Source organism: Micropterus salmoides, unplaced genomic scaffold, assembly GCF_014851395.1.
Source record: "Micropterus salmoides isolate LMB-PRFRI ecotype aquatic unplaced genomic scaffold, ASM1485139v1 Ms_hic_scaffold_350, whole genome shotgun sequence".
NCBI classification, from domain to species: Eukaryota; Metazoa; Chordata; class Actinopteri; order Centrarchiformes; family Centrarchidae; genus Micropterus; species Micropterus salmoides.
Window position 1 is genome coordinate 1 of NW_024042818.1, and position 20,476 is coordinate 20,476.

At 44.5% G+C, this 20,476-nt stretch overlaps 1 protein-coding gene across 1 annotated transcript; it reads right to left on the minus strand.

Annotated features, from left to right (window-relative positions):
• Positions 1-7,126: 7,126 nt before the first annotated feature.
• LOC119884506 (fibulin-1-like) lies at positions 7,127-20,431 on the minus strand (the record flags this gene model as incomplete). Its single annotated transcript, XM_038694903.1, is given in 11 exon segments — positions 7,127-7,961; positions 8,569-8,692; positions 8,816-8,904; positions 8,906-8,945; positions 9,167-9,286; positions 11,402-11,527; positions 11,710-11,835; positions 11,940-12,083; positions 12,707-12,844; positions 12,951-13,088; positions 20,345-20,431. Coding segments are annotated over 11 exon segments (1,508 nt in total), but the record flags the coding sequence as incomplete, so codon positions are not given.
• Positions 20,432-20,476: the final 45 nt, after the last annotated feature.

Sequence of the window (20,476 nt, forward strand, 5' to 3'; positions counted from 1 at the left end):
CACAATCAAGCCAATCAAGCCTTTTAAGAACAATTTTTCAAATATGCAACGGATTCTGAGGAGTCCTAGCCTCTTTTCCTTTCAAAAACAAAACGGCCAAAAATAATGACCAAAGTTAGTTTGAGTTTCACGCACTTTTCATTAGTGGAGCCTCAATGTCTGCTACTCTTCACATCCCACCAAGCTGTAATACCACTGAGACACTAGAGATACTGGAAACTAAGCTTCCTAAGTGACACGTCAGCGAGCCTCATACAATGGTTACGCAAGAGCAGCATCTGTGGGCCAAAGCACCAGCAGCACAACCCACTAAATAAAACCGAGAGGGCCTTCATTGCACCGTGGACGCCACACTTCACAGCGAGCAGTCAGTGACCAAAGGCTCCAGTGCACAGGCCTCAATTTGGATATGTGATGGGCAACTGGTGCTAACTGCAAGAGCTGCATCCAATAAGCATCCAATGGGTTGGGAGAGAAGTGGCTCCTCACAAACATGCCTTTCATGTGGTCGTCAGTTTAAGTGCTCTAATGCTCGGCGAGACACTGAGGCCTAGCGTGGGGAAATGGAACAAACATTTAACCACATGAAGCAAAGCGCCCAGGATTACTTCTGCACATATTTTCTCTCTCTTTCCTCTTTCATTGAATCATTCTCTCACATTGGTTTCTCTCTCTGCAATTTTATTCTTTCTCCCTCCCTTGCACACACACACATACATACTTGCCCCTGCAAATGAGCACCACTATAAACAGGGAATTTCTCCTAAATCCTCTTTACACACACGCACACAGACACACACAGTAGACAATATATTACAAATAAGGCTTATCGCTCATGCAGAATTACACCGTTGTACATTCCAACAAAAACATACCATTAGAAGCCAGTGCAGAATAATTCTAACTGCTTTAACAGTGAAGTAGTGAATTATTTGGTTATAAACATTTTTCTCTCATGTATTTGTGAATTTGGTTACGTTTGATAAGCACACATCTGTTTCTACACTAGTGTACAAGAGAGGAACACTTGCGTGCGGCCACAATCCAGCCCTTAACCAGTGACAGTCACACACTCTCTCCTCCCTTTCGGTAAAGACAGATGTGCACACTGACAAGCCATCCCTTCATCCATCAGTGAGAGAAAAAGACGCTGTCCTTCCACTACTACACCGCCTGCATCTCAGCACAAAACCAAAACAAAAACACCTAGAAGGCCCAATAATGTGTCATTCTTGGGCTCACAACACCCTCATCCACCGAAGGCCAAGGCTCAGTTCAGCTCTCCACAGGCGTGCATCAGCCTTGGGTCACCACCAGCCTAAAGGATGGGAATGGCTTCTACCCAAACATATGTTGTTGTTACACACCACTGGAGATGGTGCTCCTACTTGAACTAATGCAGAGCATTTTTTGCATGCTGGTGGTCGCTGAGCAGGTAGTTATGATGAACTGCTTGTCAACTGCAATCACTCATGCATACGTGCATGTGAATACACACATGTAGATTTTTACACTCTATTCCTGTACATTTAGACTGCCATACTTATTGTGAAAAGTAATGATCTCTGTGGGATAAGCTTAGCCATAGATAAGTGAATTAAATGGTACTTTGTTTAACCGCAAGACTGTTTAAATTGATGCCAAATATTTGGTGAGACAGAAACAAGTCTTTGTCTGTCTCAAAGAGCCACTCAGAGGACAACTCTCCAAAGACCCAGACAGCAAGCGCCCCCATGAAGATGATGACAGCTACATGATGCCACCGCACTGCAAAGACCATAACGGGCCTTGTCAGATGTACTTATGTCAGGGTGTCCAGACATTCCTTATGGGAGATTTTTGCGCTTTGTGTCCCTTCTCAATGTGCACATGCAAGTCTGATTTGTAAAAAACAAAAAAAACACACACATACTGCATATATTTCAAAATGTAAAATTACTGCCACCTTTTTCAAAACAAAAAGCAATTTCTCCTAGGCTGGAGCTGTTGGGTGGTACAGGCTGCGTGTTGAAGCTGCTATTGTCAAATGTTTGCATTAGGTTGGTTCATCCAGACATCACAACACACAAAGCAAATTAAAATTCCTGTACTCACCCACATACATTCCATTCTCTACCCGCTTGATAATGTCGAATGCGTTCTCCACGTTGCCCTCCAGGATGTCAAATTTTACGTCGTAACTGCCTAAGTGATAGGACCCGTAAGCTGGCACCGTGGTTCTCAGGAAAACAATCTCTGTTGGGAGATAACAATTAGACACAAAAAGCTTTTGGAGCCTAAATCCTCATAATGACACTGGGATTGCACCGCCAAGCCTGTACCAACTTTTGCTCTTCGTTTCTTTTCTTGTTTCCAAGAGAAAGACAATAAAATGGTAGATTGAAAGGTCTGTGTTTATGTACACGGAGAGGGTCACAGGAAGGTTGAAGCTTTTCAGTACTGTTGTTCATCTGAAGGGCCTCGAGTCCTTTACACCCCAACTCAGAGCTTATGAGAAATGACAAGAGCTTAACTCCCCGTGACGTTGAGCATGAGTGTGTCTGAAATATGCACTGCATGCCGGCCAATAGATGCTTGTCAGCTGTCACTGTCTGCAAGTGATTACCGTGGTTACTCATATCCAACCAGCATGGCACTTACTCTCTAGTGTGGGCTAGCCAAGCCTGGACGGCATGGAGAGCATCATGGAATAGCTAATTTAGAGGTCAGAGGTAGTCATATGGATTGTGACAACTGCAGGGAAATGCATTTGATGGGAGCTCAGAGATTTAGGGAGATAAAGTAGAGCTAGAGGAGAGAAAAAAGCAGAGGACCATGCTGACACTAAAAAACACAAGTTATCATGCTGTCCTCAAATTTGTTGTTTCCAAAGATTTAACACAACGTTCTGTCATAAATGAAGCTCATACATGGGCCTTTGTGGATTAGTGAAAATATAGAGTAGAAGGATATGTAGAATACATTTTTTAGGGGCTTAGACAATCAGTCATTTTTTAATCACAGTGTTAAAGCAATAGTTTGACATTTTCCTTCTTGCCAATAGTTGGATGACAACAGCCTGCAGTTGGTTATCTTAACTTAGCATTACGACTGGAAACAGGGAGAAACAGCAAGCCTGGCTCTCACCTCTGTCGATCTTAGCAGATATGAGCGTCTTTCCCAAAATGATGATTATTCTTTTAAGACTTGTTTATCCCCCAGGGAACTTTATTTTATAGAAACATGAGTGCATTATGCCCCCCTTCTTCATGCTATTGCTACATGCTTGCCCATCTGGTTTATTCCAGAATTTTTGTCATCATTATTCACAGAAAAAGACTTATACTTACCCTCTGGCTTTGTGAACTCTCTGAAGGTGGGCAAGGAGATGAATGTGTGGGACACTGAGTGTGTGGGGTCCCGGACACAGGCAACATCATTGGGTTGACATGTCTTTATACAGCGAATGGTGTCAGAGAGTTTAAGCCTCGGCACTCTAAAGGAGAGAACAAACATACACACCCACAAAAAAAGAAAACAAACACACACATGGCCTGTGACCTTTAGGTAATGTCTATATAAAGACTTCAGAGTTAGCCGCCTTTGGTTTTAAAGCTCACAATAACAGGGCATCCTTGGGAGCAACCCACTGCGTAATCAAGAACTCAGTGGGACAACTCCAATGGCCACTACACAAACAATATCTGAACAAGACAGCAGGGATACTGGATATAGCAGTCAACATCAAAAACAATCAAATTCTATGTGGTTTGGAAGCATAATAAACCAACAATGGCCAAAGCTCATGCTGAAGCCAAACTTTGTAGCTTGTGGAGACTAGAGCTGCCATTGATGCTTTTCTGATGCACTATTTCAAGCTGTGTGGGAAATGAATTACTACACTCACAGAGAATGATCCACAACCTGCTCAGGAAAATATTTGGATTTGCTGAGCATCCCCGGCTTCACATCAGATAATCTCTTGAGGAGGATTTATGGGGCAAGGGAGTGTTCTAAAAGACTCCTAAATTGTGAGCAACATGACTAGACAACTCCCCAGCCTCTCCCCTGGGCAGCTCTCATCCTATTATTTAGGGCTTTGTTTATTCCACAGACTAATAAGTGACAGGTCAGAGGGAATGGAGGGCCTCCACGGGCTCCTAAAGCTAACGCCACCTGAAGTATCGCTATTCACAACCTGTCTGCTTCGTAAGACTTTGAGAGAGGTTTCTAAGGCATTAACAACCTCATAAATCAAGGGGCTGTCTTTGAAACAATGAGGAATGTGTGATCATGAGAGAGCTATTGCAACAAAATAAAAGCCTTGATTTTGACATCTAAGATGTTAAATTTAAACTTGGTCTTCACAAAGGAGACGGTTATACTGGGTTATGAAAACAGTCATGTTGCCATGTATAAGTCCAGTTAATGTGCATGGCAGCCATATAGCCACATTGTGAGTCATGGGCCGTGGATCTCTGGTACTCCCCAGGAGACCTATAGGCTGCTGCTCAAAGCCCAGTCCCAGCTTGGGTTGCAGGGCTCCTTCCATAGAGAGCGAGGAGAGAAGCCCCTGACAAAAAGTCAAGCCACCACTGGGTAGGGGCCTGTAATTAGCAATTAGCGGGTGGGTCCAAGTTTTGCTTTGGCCCAGGCCAAACCCACAAAATGTTCTCCTAGTTATAATACCATGGCCTGAGCTGCACAAAGATCCGAGCGGGGCTCAGGAGGAAGAGGTGAAAGCTCTGTTGGGGTAGAGAGTAAATTTACGAGAAGATAATGAAGCAGGGGCAGCAAGTGGAGCTAATTACAACTCCATGTGTGTTAATGCATGTGTATGTCCAAACCCAAAATGCCTGTTTGTGTGTGTATAGGTCCATTTGTGCATGTGTACCAGTCTGCATGCAAACATGCTTGTGTATATGTGTGTGCATGTGCGCATAAAAGCACGTCTTCTTCATCTCTCCATGCCTCACGTGGCCCAGCCCAGGAGAAAAACCCTAATACTTTCAGACCAGAAAGAAAAACAGACTTTTTGGATGAAAGTCTTCTGGTCAAGCGTAGGGCCTTTTATTTTTTTGGTAATTATTATTTATAGTCGGCACATTGATAACGCCCCAACACAAACACTGCAGGGCATCATTCATTCTGTGCGCGGTGATGTTGCTGTACCACAAATTGTTCAGACCACCGGCCAGAGCCCAGAGCCCCATAACTCAATGTCAAAGGGGAGGAAAAAACCTTCTGCGCGCCACTATATTCTTATTTTAAGGATATCCCCACTGGGGACCAAGTGCATCCTTGCTGGCCTGACAGCTCAGGACAGGAGGAACCTAGGACATCTGAATTTACAGTTATTATAAGCCACAGCCCTCGGGCAGCAGCCTCGCAGCATGTCAAACTATTTATACTCTCTCCTGCTGGTGCACATTTCCCTCTCCTTTGCCACTGCATCCCATCGCGTGTCACTTACTCAGCCTTCATTTGGATTATCTGTCTGCTCTGGGGTTTACACCCGCAGTATGTGGAAATCTGTGCATTTTACATTAAGCCTAAAATGTAATGGGAGCTGAAGAGATGTGCATGAAAATTACTGCCACAGAAAGATATATTTGCGGTGCAAGGTAACTGATGTTTGGGAAGTGGAAGTAACAATGCAGTCAAACAATGCAGCCTACTCCAGCTCATTTTTGACTGAAATTTGGAGGTGTGGAATTTCTTTATGGGATAATAGTGAAATTTGAGGTAATGCACATGTAGTATATAACTGAAGGATTTGACTTACAGATGGGAAATTTGACTGGGTTTCTTAGCCGATTAAAAATAAGCCTGGTTTGTGTCTGTGTTTACAAACATTACTGATGCAGGAAAACGTTAAAATCATAACTAATCGTAACTAATAACATTATTAATAAAAGCAGTTGTCTTCTAGTATGTGTAAAGACCTCATGTACCCTTTTTTCAGTCAGATCACAGAATGTACCTCTAACTTTTAATAAACTCTATGCCTTAGAAGAGATTTGATTGTATCATTGGATTTCCTCTTTACCGAAGCTGTCAGAATAATAGTAATATGAAACTATGTGAAGAAGTCTTCATGCCTTCATCTGTGATTTGGCCTCACATTCCAGCTGCTCCCTTTGCTGTATTTGATTAAACCCCACAATGAACCATTATCAAGAACTGGATTTGACTTGAACATGTGTTATTTCTATTTCAATTTTAATAGAAAACTGTTCATCCAACACATAAACCATAAAATACTGTAAAATGTCAGACTTTATCATGCAACCATTATCAAATTACACTCAGTTGTAGGCAGACTTGCTATGCTACTATTTTATGTTTTACACTGACCTAGAACGCCACCTAGAGGCTATCACAATGACTTACCTCCAAGAAGATACATTTAACTGGACCTAATTTATAAAGCTGAATAATGATCCTTAATTCTAGTATTAAAATTTGATTATTCAAAGTGCTACTAGAACTGTGGTACTTTCTTCTGATTTTGTATTTTTTTATATCTACTCTTAAAAAAGCATGTGTCATCTTAAACGGGCATTTAGTGTCACACAAAGTCATTTTGTTAATTTATCACAAAAGAAAGTGATGTAGTAGAGACGTGGCTGGATAATCGATAGGATAAAGAGGGCAGCTGCACCATGGTCCTGGACCACCAGTGACCCTCAAAGCCCCAGACTCACTGTTTGTCATAGTTGGATCAATTGAAAAACTTTTTAAAGGGATAGTTTAAAATTTCTTGCTGAGATTTAGATGAGTGGATTGATACCATCCCAAAGACACCTCCTGGGGTCTTGTCATCACTACACCTGGCCAATGAATAGTGCGGAACATAACCCCAAGCTTGCTGTTTTAACACTTTTTTTGTACAGATAAAACAAACAAGATACAAAATGTTAATCAGAGAAATATAGAGGTGCTATGTTGACTGATCTTGTTATCTTTGGACAGAGCCAGGCTTGCTGTTTCCCTCTGTTTCCAGTCTTTATGCAAAGCTAAGTTAATCAGTTGCTGGGGGTAGCTTCATACTTCTACTTATATACTAGAGTGGTGTGAAGCTCCTCATCTATTTCCCAAAATATCAAAGTTTTACTTTAAGAATACACAGCACTCAATAAAGATATCAACTGAAATGGGCTTTTTTAAAATCCATATTATGAAATAAATTTGTTTCTTTAAAGAAGACAGAATCATGAACAGGGGTCCCACAATGGTTGGGGCCCAACCTGGATAATCAGCCCATTAGCCAATACAGTTTACCGACATTTCGAATGCATCATTCCATGAATGAAAAAACATTAATGATTTTTGTTTATAGAGAAAAATTTTGTTTTTATAATATCAATTTATTCCATTTATATGTACCTAATCTATGTAGTATGATCTGTAATCATTTATAATTTACAACATATAGTAGTCTTCACCATGCTTTGCTATGAACATACTATATGCGCATCTTGCATGCATTTTGCGTTGTGAGGATCAACTTTTTCCGTCTTCTCAATGAGACAATGCATTTAAAATGAAACATCCTTTCATTGTGTAGTAACTTGTGTAACCCTACATAACTCTTGTGTTTATTCTAGTAGGGGATTGTAAGGTACTCTGGGCTCCTCCTGGTAACAAACACCAAAACTTTAGCCATGTATATGCTGAGCGTGCCATAGCGACGCAGCCTCAGCTCCAGAGACAGCTCAAAGTCCTGTGGCTTGTTGATGAGCTTTGCCACTGACATCACCCCGCCGGTGGGCACACGCTCCGTCTGGAAGAAACCACCCTCGTTGCCAGTGGTGATAGCAATCTGGATGTCATCTCCGACCACGGTGTGGGTGGGGCCCATGCGGAAGATGTTGGTGAAGATGGGGATGTTGGTGGGGAAGGTGAGGTAGTAGAAGGTTATTCTCAGGGGCATGGCCAGGCACTCGACAGACTCATTGCAAAGCAAGCGTTCACATCGACTGCAAAGAGAGAACAGTGGGGGGCAGGGGCAGGGCAGGACGGGACAAGACAAAACACAACAGGCACAGAGAGAAAAGAAAGAGAGACCAGGTGTAAATTTAATTTGCCGTGCATGGCATGCAGTGAAAGGAACATCAGTCTGCTGCATATACTTTACAGGCCAGTCATGGTGCCCTCTGTAGGATCATGCAAGAAGTTCTGTCACAGGGTGGTCATACACAGCCTACCCTGTAATTGAGCTAATGAGAAAATATCCATACGCATTTGATCATTCTAAAACAACAGACCATGCTACAGCCAAATCTTTTCTGAAGTCATTCCAGCATTGAGCATACTGGACATGCAGAGCCTGAACCATACATATGAATAAGGATTGGTTTAAAAGACCTGACATAGTTTACTGTTGTACTAAAATATGACCATTCTTGACTGTGAGGAATGTGGATGCTCTGTGAGTGTTGAGGTTTTCTGTCCAGGGTTGTATTATTAATGTTTGTCTAGTAATTATCATATTGCTGTGGGAACAGACGACACATTTAAAGTTGTTTTCTGTTAATGAATGTGATTCTGTTCAGCAGCAGTGTGAGACCCAATGAAGAAACTCACGTCTCTCCAACGCGCCGGTAGTTGTTTGGACACTCAAAGGACAGGCATCTGAATCCTCCCTGTACATTAAAGCAGCTCTGATTCTCTGTGCATGTGTGTGTTCCCGTCACGCATTCATCAATATCTGGGAGCGCAAAGACAAAAAGTGGAAAAACGTGATTTCAAAACATTCTCAAAAATAACTTGTATCAAAATTAACATAAGCCTGCAACTCATCACGTGTAACATTACAGTAAGGACAGCTTACCTTGACAGCTGCGCCCATTGGGTGCCAAGGTGTAGCCACTGACGGGACAGGAACAGTAGAAGCTGCCAGGGGTGTTGTGACAGCGATAGGCAAATATGACCTCCAGTGGGCAGGGCACACTCATCTATATCTACAAATGTGACAGAGACAGATGGAAACAAGTGAAACATTGAAATATGTATATCTTATAAAGCTCTAGCTTATGATGATTGATAACTAAATTTGCATCTGATTCATATATAATGCAGTTTGCTTCAGCAGACTGCACACGGAACTTACTGAATAAGGTGAAATATTTTTCAAAATTATCATGTATTCCTCCAAGCACCTATTAAAATGGTTACATTTTACCTTCACAAGTCATGCCATCTATGTCATTGAGCTGGTAGCCACGGCGACAGTAACACTGGTAGGAACCATACACGTTGGCACACTCTTGACTGCATGGGTTGCTGTCACACTCATTTAAATCTACATGGGAAAAAATGTATTACAGACCATTATGAACTTGACCCTACTTGTTAACTAACAAGTACACCTCAGTGGTCAGAAGAATAAAAGACTTGCACATGCCGTTGTGGATCCTCCTCTGTCCATGTACACTGCATGCACAATTATTGGGCAAATTGTATTCCTCAGGATTCATTTTATTGTTGAACAAACACAATGCTCTCAGTCAACTGAAGATGTAATTGAAAATCAAACATGAATGTTTATCTAAGGAAATGAGAGTTTTGTCTTGTTCAGGAGAATATATAAGTGTGCAGAATTATTAGGCAATTAAATTACCAAAATCATTTCTATCCAATTACTTTTTTATTCTCAATATTTAGAGTACGTATAACAACAAAAAAATGACAATTGAATAAAGTTTTTGGCCATTCAAAAATATTTAGTAACCAATATAGCCACCCTTCTTTTCAATGATTGCCATGAGCCTTCCATCCATAGAGTCTGTCAGTTTCTTGATCTATCAACTTTCCCTGAAGCAGCAACTACAACTTCCCAAATGCTGTTTTGTCTTCCCTGACAGTTAATCTAACGTTTTAGAAAGGCCCACAAGACCTCAATAGGATTCAAGTCAGTAAGGAAAGGAGCCAGGTCATTATTTGGCCATTTTACTCATTTACTCATTTCATTGGAGTACTTGGATGCATGTGATGGATCATTGTCCTGCATAAAGATCATGGCCTTCTTGAAAAATGTGGCTTCTTCCTGTACAGTTGCTTGAAGAAGTAGCTGGCAGTAGCTTTGGGAACTGAGTTTCAGTCCATCTTCAACCCGAAAAGGTCCAACTATCTCATTCTTAATGATAGCAGCCCATAACAGTGCCCCGCCTCCACTTTGCTGGAGCCTAAGTCCAAGTGGTGCTGTGTCCATCAGTGATCCAGCTACGGGCCAATCCATCTGGTCCATCAAGAGTTACTCTCATTTAATCTGTCCAATAAAACCTTTGAAAATCTGACTGTGAGTCTTATTCAGTGGTGGTCGTTTTTTCTGCTTTCCTGACCTTGGCCATGTCTCTGAGCACTTGGCACCTTGTACTTCTGAACACTCCAGGTAGGTTGCACTTGTGGAATATGGTGGCACTGGAGGATTGGTTCCTGGGAGCTCAACATTTAACTCTACGTTTAATTCTAATTCTATTTAATTTAAATCTTTTGCAGTAATTTGCGCCTTTTCTACTCCATGCGCTTTTTGCTCCCCAGTTGACTATTCGCAACAGAATATTTGATTGTCCAGTAGTAACGCCTCAAAAGTTGACCTATTAGTGTTGCATCCATCTGAAAGGCATTTTACAATTTTTAAATTTTCAGTGTCCGTTAAATCTTTTGTTTGGCCTATTTTACCTGAAGAAATGAAGCTGCCTAATAATCATGCACACCTTAATATAAGTCATTCACTTTCGCCACATTCTCCCTCATTACACAAATACATACATCACCTGAAAATGATTAACTCCAATGAGCCTTCAAGTTTATATGGTTTGGAGTTGGAAAATGTTCATAGAAATAATTATTAATTCAGAATATTTACTTGCCTAATAATTGTGCACACAGTGTATGCAAACAGTTGCATGCACACTGTTACTGTACACACAGTTATGTAATGTAATAATGTAACGAAATTTAACAGAAATCTAACAGAAAAAAAGCATGATTTTAAGTGCCTGGTGGGTGTTTTTTTTTCCCAAAGATGATTTTTGATTGTCACTTTTACCAGTTTTTACCAGTTTCAGTGTCACCAAATGACGGTAAAATGCTGCCTGGTTTGAAAAGTGGGACAACGATGGAAATAAATCTTGGACCTTGCAGCACTATTCTTGGCAAAGTCTGATATGCTGTATTTTATAAATATATTAGAATTTCTTCAATTAACCAACAAACAATAATAGCTTTTTATGCCACAGCAGGTAGTAGAACAGATGTGTCAGCTGTAATCAAAGCAGAAAGGTAATCCAACTCGGAACTGAACAGGAGTTTCTTTTGTTTCTGTCACTGGGAATTTGCACAGCATAGCCTACAGTTTTCACAAAACATACTGTATAAAAAGTTGCAATCCTACTGATTTAGATATTTTTCTTACCGTCACAATTCCTGCCATCACCGGCTAGCTTGAAGCCAGTGGTGCAGCTACACTTGTAGGATCCCAAAGAGTTCTCACACTTATGGGCACACAGGCGACCAGGGTAGTGCCTGCATTCATTAATATCTAAAACACAAAGTCCAAATATGCCACAGTAAGAAGCTGAAATTATGACAAAATTCTCTCTTCACATTTTGACCAGTATTAGTAGATGCACATATTTATGTTTATTATATTTCCATGCAGAGGATATATTTGGATTTAGCTACTTACGTAAGAACATTAAGCGAGATATACCAACTGCTTACCCTCACAAACTCGACTGAAGCTGTTGAAGTTGTAGCCAGTCTCACACTCACAGCGGTAAGAGCCCAGCATGTTGATACAACCATGACCTGCACAGACGACTTCAGGGCCCTTACACTCATCAATATCTGCAGAGGGGGGATGCAAACAACAGAGAACACCATGATACATACCTCAGGTAGGTTTGTAAGATGCTTTATTATCCAGGAATTGTGAGTTATTCCAGCTGTACCAACACAGCGTGTGCCATCTTCATTGAGGTGGTATCCTCGACCACAGTTAACAGAGTTCCTCTGGCAGGTGTAGGAGCCAACTGTGTTGATACAGAGCTGCCCTCGGTGGCATGGGCTTGTCTGCGTAACACATTCATTGATATCTGAAAACACAGACACAGATGATATTGTTAAATTATGAAAATATTGCTTTATTTACAATATTACTTAATATTAAAAATGTGTAATATAAGTTTTGGCCTAAAGGTGGCTCTACAGGCCATGAAGTCATTACAATCTAAGAAGTGCGACCATCAATGTGCACACCACATTTCACGTTAATCTATCAATTATATTTTGAAAATGGTATTTTGGCCTGAGTGTGGTACTAGGAAGTTCACAACGTATCTGAAATGGAAAGGGTCCATCCTTTTAGGGAGCATCATTGTGTTCAGTAAATATGTTTCATTGTGTTATTCCTTGTGTATAAATAAATATTTGGGCCAAACAGTGGTCCAAGAGCAAAGGTCAGGGTGCCTCCAAAAACATTAAGATGTCATATACTGATGAGCATGTGCTCTTCATTAGGATTTTCTCAGCAACTTTCATTCAGGTAAAAGGTCAGGGGTCACCAAAATCATGAGGAGCCATTCTCTCAACCCCACAAATAGCCATTTGGACCAATGAGTATACCACCATCTAAAAGCTGGTTGAACAACCGAAAAATTGTAGCACTACCCGTGCCTAAATCACCTGTTGTTAAAAGCTGTTGTAGTACGCTGCTTACCAATGCAGCTGCCGAGGGCATCCTGGATAAAGCCGGCACCACACTTGACCTTAGGGACACAACGGAACGACCCCTGTGTGTTTTGACACTCAAACTCTGTACCACAGTTGTGGATACCGGTCTCACACTCATCAATATCTGGGTAAAGAGATTCACAGGACAATTGCCATTGAACAAATACCTAAATACCTAAAATATGTAAAAGTTAGAGATACAGAGCAACAGAGGCAAATTGTTGAATTACCTTTGCAATTGTTGTTGTCAGTGAGTTCATAGCCAGTCCCACAGCTGACCTCTCTCTGACAACGGAATGAGCCCACTGTGTTGATACAACGCTCTCCTCCCCGACAGTTGCTGGCACCCAGCAAACACTCGTTGATATCTGAGAGAGTTTGGAAGCAGAGATTCTCTTAATATGCTTACATTTCTGACACACAGTATTACAGTATTTTGCATCAAAATACTTTCACAAGCATAATGTTTCTCTGTGACTTATAAAACAAAACGGTAACACTTTCTATGAAGGTCATCGCTATAATGACTTATGCATATATTTATAACATGATATAATGCGTCCATAAGACATTAAAACAGTTGTTATAATCACTTACAAACATGCATTAGGCGCTATAGCGAAGTTCATAACGTACTGACCTTCTGATTTAATATTTTATAACGAATATTAATACCAGTTTATATCAATGTGCGGCAAGAATCTTCGACCATGTTCCATAACACATTATAACCACCGACTCTGCCTCGTTATAAATACACTTTAGTCACCATTTACAATTAGGGATATAAAATGGAATAATAGCTTATAGTAATGTTTAAAGTTATATAGCATGTCTTTGTTTGCTTTAAGTAAGGTGTTATATATATCTATCCCTGTATAATATATTACAGGTGGACATTATACCATATGAACTAATTATAAGACCTTATAACACGTAATTGTTTGCTTTAAGTGAAGTGACACACATTTTGCGCAGGAAAACAACTTTTAATTATGTTTCTTCACTTTATGAACAATCTGTATGAATTTTGAACATTTTGCAGTTTAGCACAAAAACACAACATAATTACATCCAGAAAGCTCGTTGTCAGGGTGGTGAAAGATCGCTCAAGAGAAGACCTGTTGCAGACCAACATCATGTAAGAAGAGGCTCAGATGTTGTCACAGATGAATGGCGAGCCTATGGACAGGCCCTAACAGATGCATTGGACGATTAAAGACAACCACTTCACAAAACGTAGCCTATTAAAAGACATTTTAAAGTAATTGAATGCGAATACTGTTTGGGCAGTAGGAATGAGAATCTCGTGGCACCTCACGATTCGATTACAATTCAGAGGGCAGCGATCCATCTTGAAGCATTTTTTTTTGTGTGTAAATTCTGGATAATTACTAAGCATTTCGTTTACACATTAAAATTCAAAAGAAATGTCTCCTCAATTGCTTAAAAGGACTAGTTTACATCCCTAATTTACTTTAGTAGCCTCAGCTCCTCCATGGTCACCAGTGTCCTTCCTTTAACAACCAGTTGTCAGACTCCTCTGGACACTGAAATATAATTTAACTTAATCATCAGGATGTACAGTATGTGTACAGGACACCAGTTTAGCTTCAACCTGCTGTTCTCATTCCTCAACAAGTTAGGTAGTAATGACACGCAACTAATTAACATTACTCCGTTACTAATTTAGCTAACGCTGTGACCTACACTGCACATGTCTGCCTGACCGACAACTTACTTAGTAATTTTATAATATAAATATAAATATTTATATAATATTTTCCTCCTCTAACTATTACCGTCACGTTCTGCTGCTCGCTCGCTCTCTTACGCTGGCACACACACTCGCTTTGCACACAGGAACCAAAACAGCGATGAGTGTTGCTACAAGGTGTGCCGGTGAAAATCAATGTCGCAGTCATATTGATGACCGTGTGAAATTTTAGTAGCATGGTCATTCATTCAGCAGTGGCGAAACGCGTCGAATACAACACTGTTCTCAGACCAGTAACAGAGATCACAGGTCTCTGTTATGTGCACACCTCCGAATGTCCGGGCGCTGCACTTCCGCAGTTCCCCTTCGAGGGAACTCGAACTGCGTCGGTGACGACACTATGGGAACGCCCCTGGGCGTGGCAGGGCTGAACTATGAATGAAACTACTCCAATCCTATTGGTGTTACTAGAACGGTAGTGTGTGACGGCGTAACCGGAGGGCGTATATAAGCACGGCGGCACATAGGACACATTAGCTTCTTTCTATTCAGCAGGCACTCTGGCTATGTTTGGAAGCTCCATTTTCTTACCTGACATCGAGACGAAGCAGCAGATCATGTCAAAGAGATTCCGACAGTGTGTCTTCCCTTGTGAGCGTTTCATCACAGAAGGTGATACCCATGGGATGTGTGTCTCATGCCTGGGGATGTCGCATGCTCAGGCGGCTCTCGAGGGGGCTGCCTGCGACCATTGCGAGGCCCTGCCCCTGAGGGTGCCCTGCCCCTGATGGTTCTTCCTAGAGGATGGTCGGATGCGCTCCCCTCGTGGCACAGGCCCCGCGGTCGCTGAGGCGTCGCGGCGGCTCCGATCCTGGGGATCACAACGCGAGATTGCCGAGGGTGCCGGAAAGGCTGAGGCCTTTTTCCGGTCCTCGTCCGCGGAATCCTCCTCCCCTCGTCCCCGATCGGGAGCCCGTTTCTCGGTTTCTCCCACTCAAGGGGCGAGTCCGGAAAGGCTGACACGATCTGGCTCTGAGGAGCTAGATGTGCTTAGCATAGAGGAAACGGAATGTCATCAGCCCTCGCCAGGATATGAGGAGTTGTTGGAAGTGGTGACGCGGGCCGTGGCCAAGCTGCACATTGATTGGCCACAGTTTCTGCAACACCGAGCGCCACCCCCGCGTCGGCCCCTACCATTTTTTCCGGATCTGCACAACGAGTTGTGTAGATCATGGAATAAACCCTTCTCTGCGCGGCTGTCTACGTCCCCCCGGCTGGACTACAGCAACGTGACGGGAATCAGACAGCACGGCTACGGAGCGATGCCACGAGTGGAGGAGGCACTGGCTAGCTACCTCTCTCCCAACCTCGCCACAGCCAGAAGCAGAGCGTCGCTTCGCGGGATCCCCCTCAACCAACCTGGGACGCAAGACGGCGCTCTCGCCCACAGCCCCCCGGGAAGACGGATCTGAGGACCGTCATTCAGTCTCGGCGGGCCTGGGGGAAGAGGTCCTGAGACCTCGAGTAGGGGGACCCACCACCACCCCCCGCCTCCTCCCCCTCCCTGCCCCCCTTCCCCTGAGAGAGGCCGATCGAGGTCCCCTCTCTCATGGTTGCTCCAGCAATAGGCGTTGTTTCTCCCACCGCTTCAGCGCTCGGGACGCGCTAGCCGCCGGCAGGCCCTCGCCGATCTGTCCGCCCCAAGGGGCGGCAGCCGGAACACGACTGGGCTCACAAACCGTGGTTCACCGGCGAGCCTTCCCTGGCGGTCCTCCGCTTCAGGGCGCCACCGGGGATTCCCGTGGGACACCGGCCAACAGCCCCGAGGGGCTGGTCCCCTTGGCGAAGTTCGCGAAAGCTTGGCGAAGCCTCGCGAACATTTCCCCGTGGGTCCTCTGTACAGTAGTAGATGGCTACAGGCTGCAGTTCCGGGTTCACCCCCCCAGATTCTGCGGGATGGTCGGGACTACAGTACACGCAGAACAGAGCCAGGTGTTGGGACAGGAAGTCCGCTCTCTGCTGAAGAAAGGGGCCATAGAATTAATTTCCCTGCCAGTCAGAGAAGCCGGCTTTTACAGCCAATACTTCCTGGTCCCCAAGAAGGACGGAGGATTGCGTCCGATTTTGGATTTGCGGTCCCTGAACCAATCTCTGAGGAGATTCAGGTTCAGGATGCTTACCATCCCAGCCATCATCAGTCACATCCAATCCGAGGATTGGTTTGTCACGATAGATCTGCAAGACGCTTATTTCCACATCTCCATCCGTCCCTCTCACAGGAAGTTCCTGAGGTTCGCCTTCGGGGGCACGGCTTACCGGTATCGGGTTCTTCCGTTCGGCCTAGCACTATCTCCCCACACGTTCACCAAATGCATGGATGCAGCTCTGGCTCCGTTGAGGCTCCAGGGCATCCGCATACTGAACTACATCGACGACTGGCTCGTCCTGGCCCATTCTCGAGAGTTAGCGGTTCGGCATCGAGATGTCGTCCTCGCCCACCTTCAGCGTTTGGGACTGCAGCTCAACGCGAAGAAGAGCGTGCTGACACCCGCCCAACGGACTGCGTTCCTAGGGGTGGTGTGGGACTCAACGACGATGCGGGCCCACCTGTCTCCCGCACGCATCGAGTCCATTTTATCCTCAGTGACCAGAGATACGGGTTACGAGCGGATGCCTTCGTTCCCTGTCCATATGGAGGAAGCCTCGGTTCCTGTCCCAAGGTCCTGTGTTGGGAGCAATCTGTCGCCGAACAATTATTTCAACAGACGCCTCACTCACGAGATGGGGCGCGGTCATGGACGACCGCTTCGCGAGAGGCTCCTGGGAGAAGCATAATTTCTCTTGGCACATAAATTGCCTGGAAATGTTGGCGGTTTTCAGAGCTCTGAGGAGTTTTCTGCCCACTCTCCGCAGTCGCCACCTCCTTGTCAGGACCGACAATACGGCGGTGGTGGCCTATTTGAATCACCATGGGGGTCTGCGCTCACGCCCATTATGCAAACTGGCACATCGGATCCTCCTGTAGTCCCAGGAGAGACTGCTGTCCCTCAGAGCGATGTACACCCCTTATGCGTTATAAGAGTTCAGCCCCATAGACGTGGACTTGTTTGCGTCCCGAGAGACGGCACACTGTCCCCTGTGGTTCTCCCTATCACCCCCAGCCCCGCTAGGGCTGGAAGCCATGGTACATGGGATGTGTGTCTCATGCCGGCCGAGGCCGCGTCTGTATGTGTTTCCCCCAGGCGCTCTGCTCCCGGGGGTTCTGGAGCGGGTCCGCCAGGACGGCGTCAGCCTACTACTAGTAGCCCCGTTTTGGCTGGCACGAGTATGGTTCTTGGATTTAATATCGCTCCTCGAGGGCCCGCCCTGGCAGGTCCCTCTGAGGAGAGACCTGCTGTCCCAGGCGAAGGGCCAGATCTTTCACCCGCACCCCACCCTGTGGCAGCTATGGGTCTGGCCCCTGAGGGGGCACAGTTCTTAGAGGCGGGTCTTACGACAGGAGCAGTCGAAACGATGCTCAGCTCCAGAGCCCCGTCCACGAGAAGGATGTACGGCATCAAGTGGAATGTGTTCACCACCTGGTGCAGAGAACGGGCGGTGGACCCAGTTACCTGCTCGGTAATTGTGATACTGGAGTTCCTCCAGCACCGTTTCTCCGCTGGCCTCTCCCCGTCCACGCTCAAAGTATATGTGGCTGCCATTGCAGCATTCCACGCCCCTCTGAGTGATGGGCCCTTGGGGAGGCTTCCGTGGAGCCCGGAGGATGAGACCCGTGACTCGTTCCAGGGTTCCCACCTGGGACCTGGCAGTGGTTCTCGAAGCGCTGGCTGAGGCCTCCTTCGAACCCCTGGAGTCGGCTGAGGCCAAGCACCTGACCCTTAAGATGACCTTTCTCCTCGCTATCACCTCTCTGAGGAGGGTGGGGGATCTCCAGGCACTTTCGGTGTCTCCCCGATGCCTGGAGTTTGCCCCGGGGAGGGTCAGGGCCATCCTGCACCCTTGTCCAGGTTATGTCCCTAAGGTTCCGGCCAGACTGGCAGGGTCCACGGTGCTGCAGGCGTTTCATCCCCCACCTCATGTGACGGCGGAGGACGGGAGACTTCATCTGCTCTGCCCTGTCAGAGCACTGAGTATTCTAAACACACAATCAGCAAATGGATTGTTCGGACTATTTCCCTGGCCTATCTGGTGCGCAGTTTGCCTTCACCTATGGCCGTAAGGGCGCCCTCTACTCGAGGCATGGAGGCTTCTGGGGCCCTCCTCGCAGGGGCGTCACTCCAGGATTTGTGTGATGCGGCTGGCTGGGCCACCCCTCACACTTTTATCCGGTTTTACAGTCTGGACCTACCTTCTGCACCCATGCGCTCTCCTCCTAGTCGTGCCGTTAGGTTCTGCACGCTGGGGGCAGACGGGGTTTCGGTGCGGCCTAAGTGGGTATCTTGTTCCCATAGCGTCGTCAGCGACGCAGTTCGAGTTCCCTCGAAGGGGAACGTCTCGGGTTACGTATGTAACCCTTGTTCCCCGAGAAGGGGAACGAGACACTGCGTCGGTAACGACACTATGGGAACGCCCCTGGGCGTGGCAGGGCTGAACTATGAATGAAACTACTCCAATCCTATTGGTGTTACTAGAACGGTAGTGTGTGACGGCGTAACCGGAGGGGGTATATAAGCACGCCGGCACATAGGACACATTAGCCCTTTCTATGAAGCAAGGCACTCCAGGCGGGGTGAGGTGTGGTGGACCGACGCAGTGTCTCGTTCCCCTTCTCGGGGAACAAGGGTTACATACGTAACCCGAGACATTCTGAAGGTTCCGCCATTTGCGTTCCGTGAACATTATAGTATAGTACAGTATAGTATAACGTTACTTCTTTGTGATGCGGACGTGGAAGATTCTGAATTGATTATCAATGAGAGAGAGCGAGCAGCAGAACGTGACGGTGAAAGTTATCGGAGGAAAATATATAAGTTACTTAGTAAGTTGTCCGTCAGGCAGACATGTGCAGTGTAGGTCACAGTGTGTTCGTTAAGTCTGTTGTTTCCGCAACTACTGGAAAAGTGAAGGCAGTTAACGCTAGCTAACGGTATTCCCAATTCCCATTTAAATTACGTCTTTTAATAGGCTACGTTTTGTGAAGTAGTTGTCTTTAATCGTCCAATGCATCTGTTGGGCCTGTCCATAGGCTCGCCATTCATCTGTGATAACATCTGAGCCTCTTCTTACATGATGTTGGTCTGCAACAGGTCTTCTCTTGAGCGATCTTTCACCACCCTGACAATGACTTTTCTTGATGTAATTATGTTGTGTTTTTGTGCTAAACTGCAAAATGTTCAAAATTCATACAGATTGTTCATAAAGTGAAGAAACATAAATAAAAGTTGTTTTCCTGCGCAAAATGTGTGTCACTTCACTTAAAGCAAACAATTACGTGTTATAAGGTCTTATAATTAGTTCATATGGTATAATGTCCACCTGTAATATATTATACAGGGATAGATATATATAACACTTTACTTAAAGCAAATAAATGCATGCTATATAACTTTAAACATTACTATAAGCTATTATTCCATTTTAATTCACTTATTGTAAATGGTGTATCCATAACGAGGCAGAGTCGGTGGTTATAATGTGTTATGGAACATGGTCAGAGATTCTTGCCACACATTGATATAAACTGGTATTAATATTCGTTATAAAACATTAAATCAAAAGGTCAATACGTTATGAACTTCGCTATAGCGCCTAATGCATGTTTGTAAGTGATTATAACAACTGTTTTAATGTCTTATGGACATCGTGTTATAAATATATGCATAAGTCATTATAGCGATGACCTTCATAGAAAGTGTTACCAACAAAACTATTAAATGTAAGTTAAAGATGAGGAAGAGTACTGCTCACCCTCACAGCTCTTTCCATCTGGTTTGAGTTTGTAGCCTTTGAGGCAGGCACAAGTGTCATTGCCCACACACAGTTGAGCACATTTCCCTTAAAAGAAACACACACATGTTGATCACTGCATTTGCAAGGCTA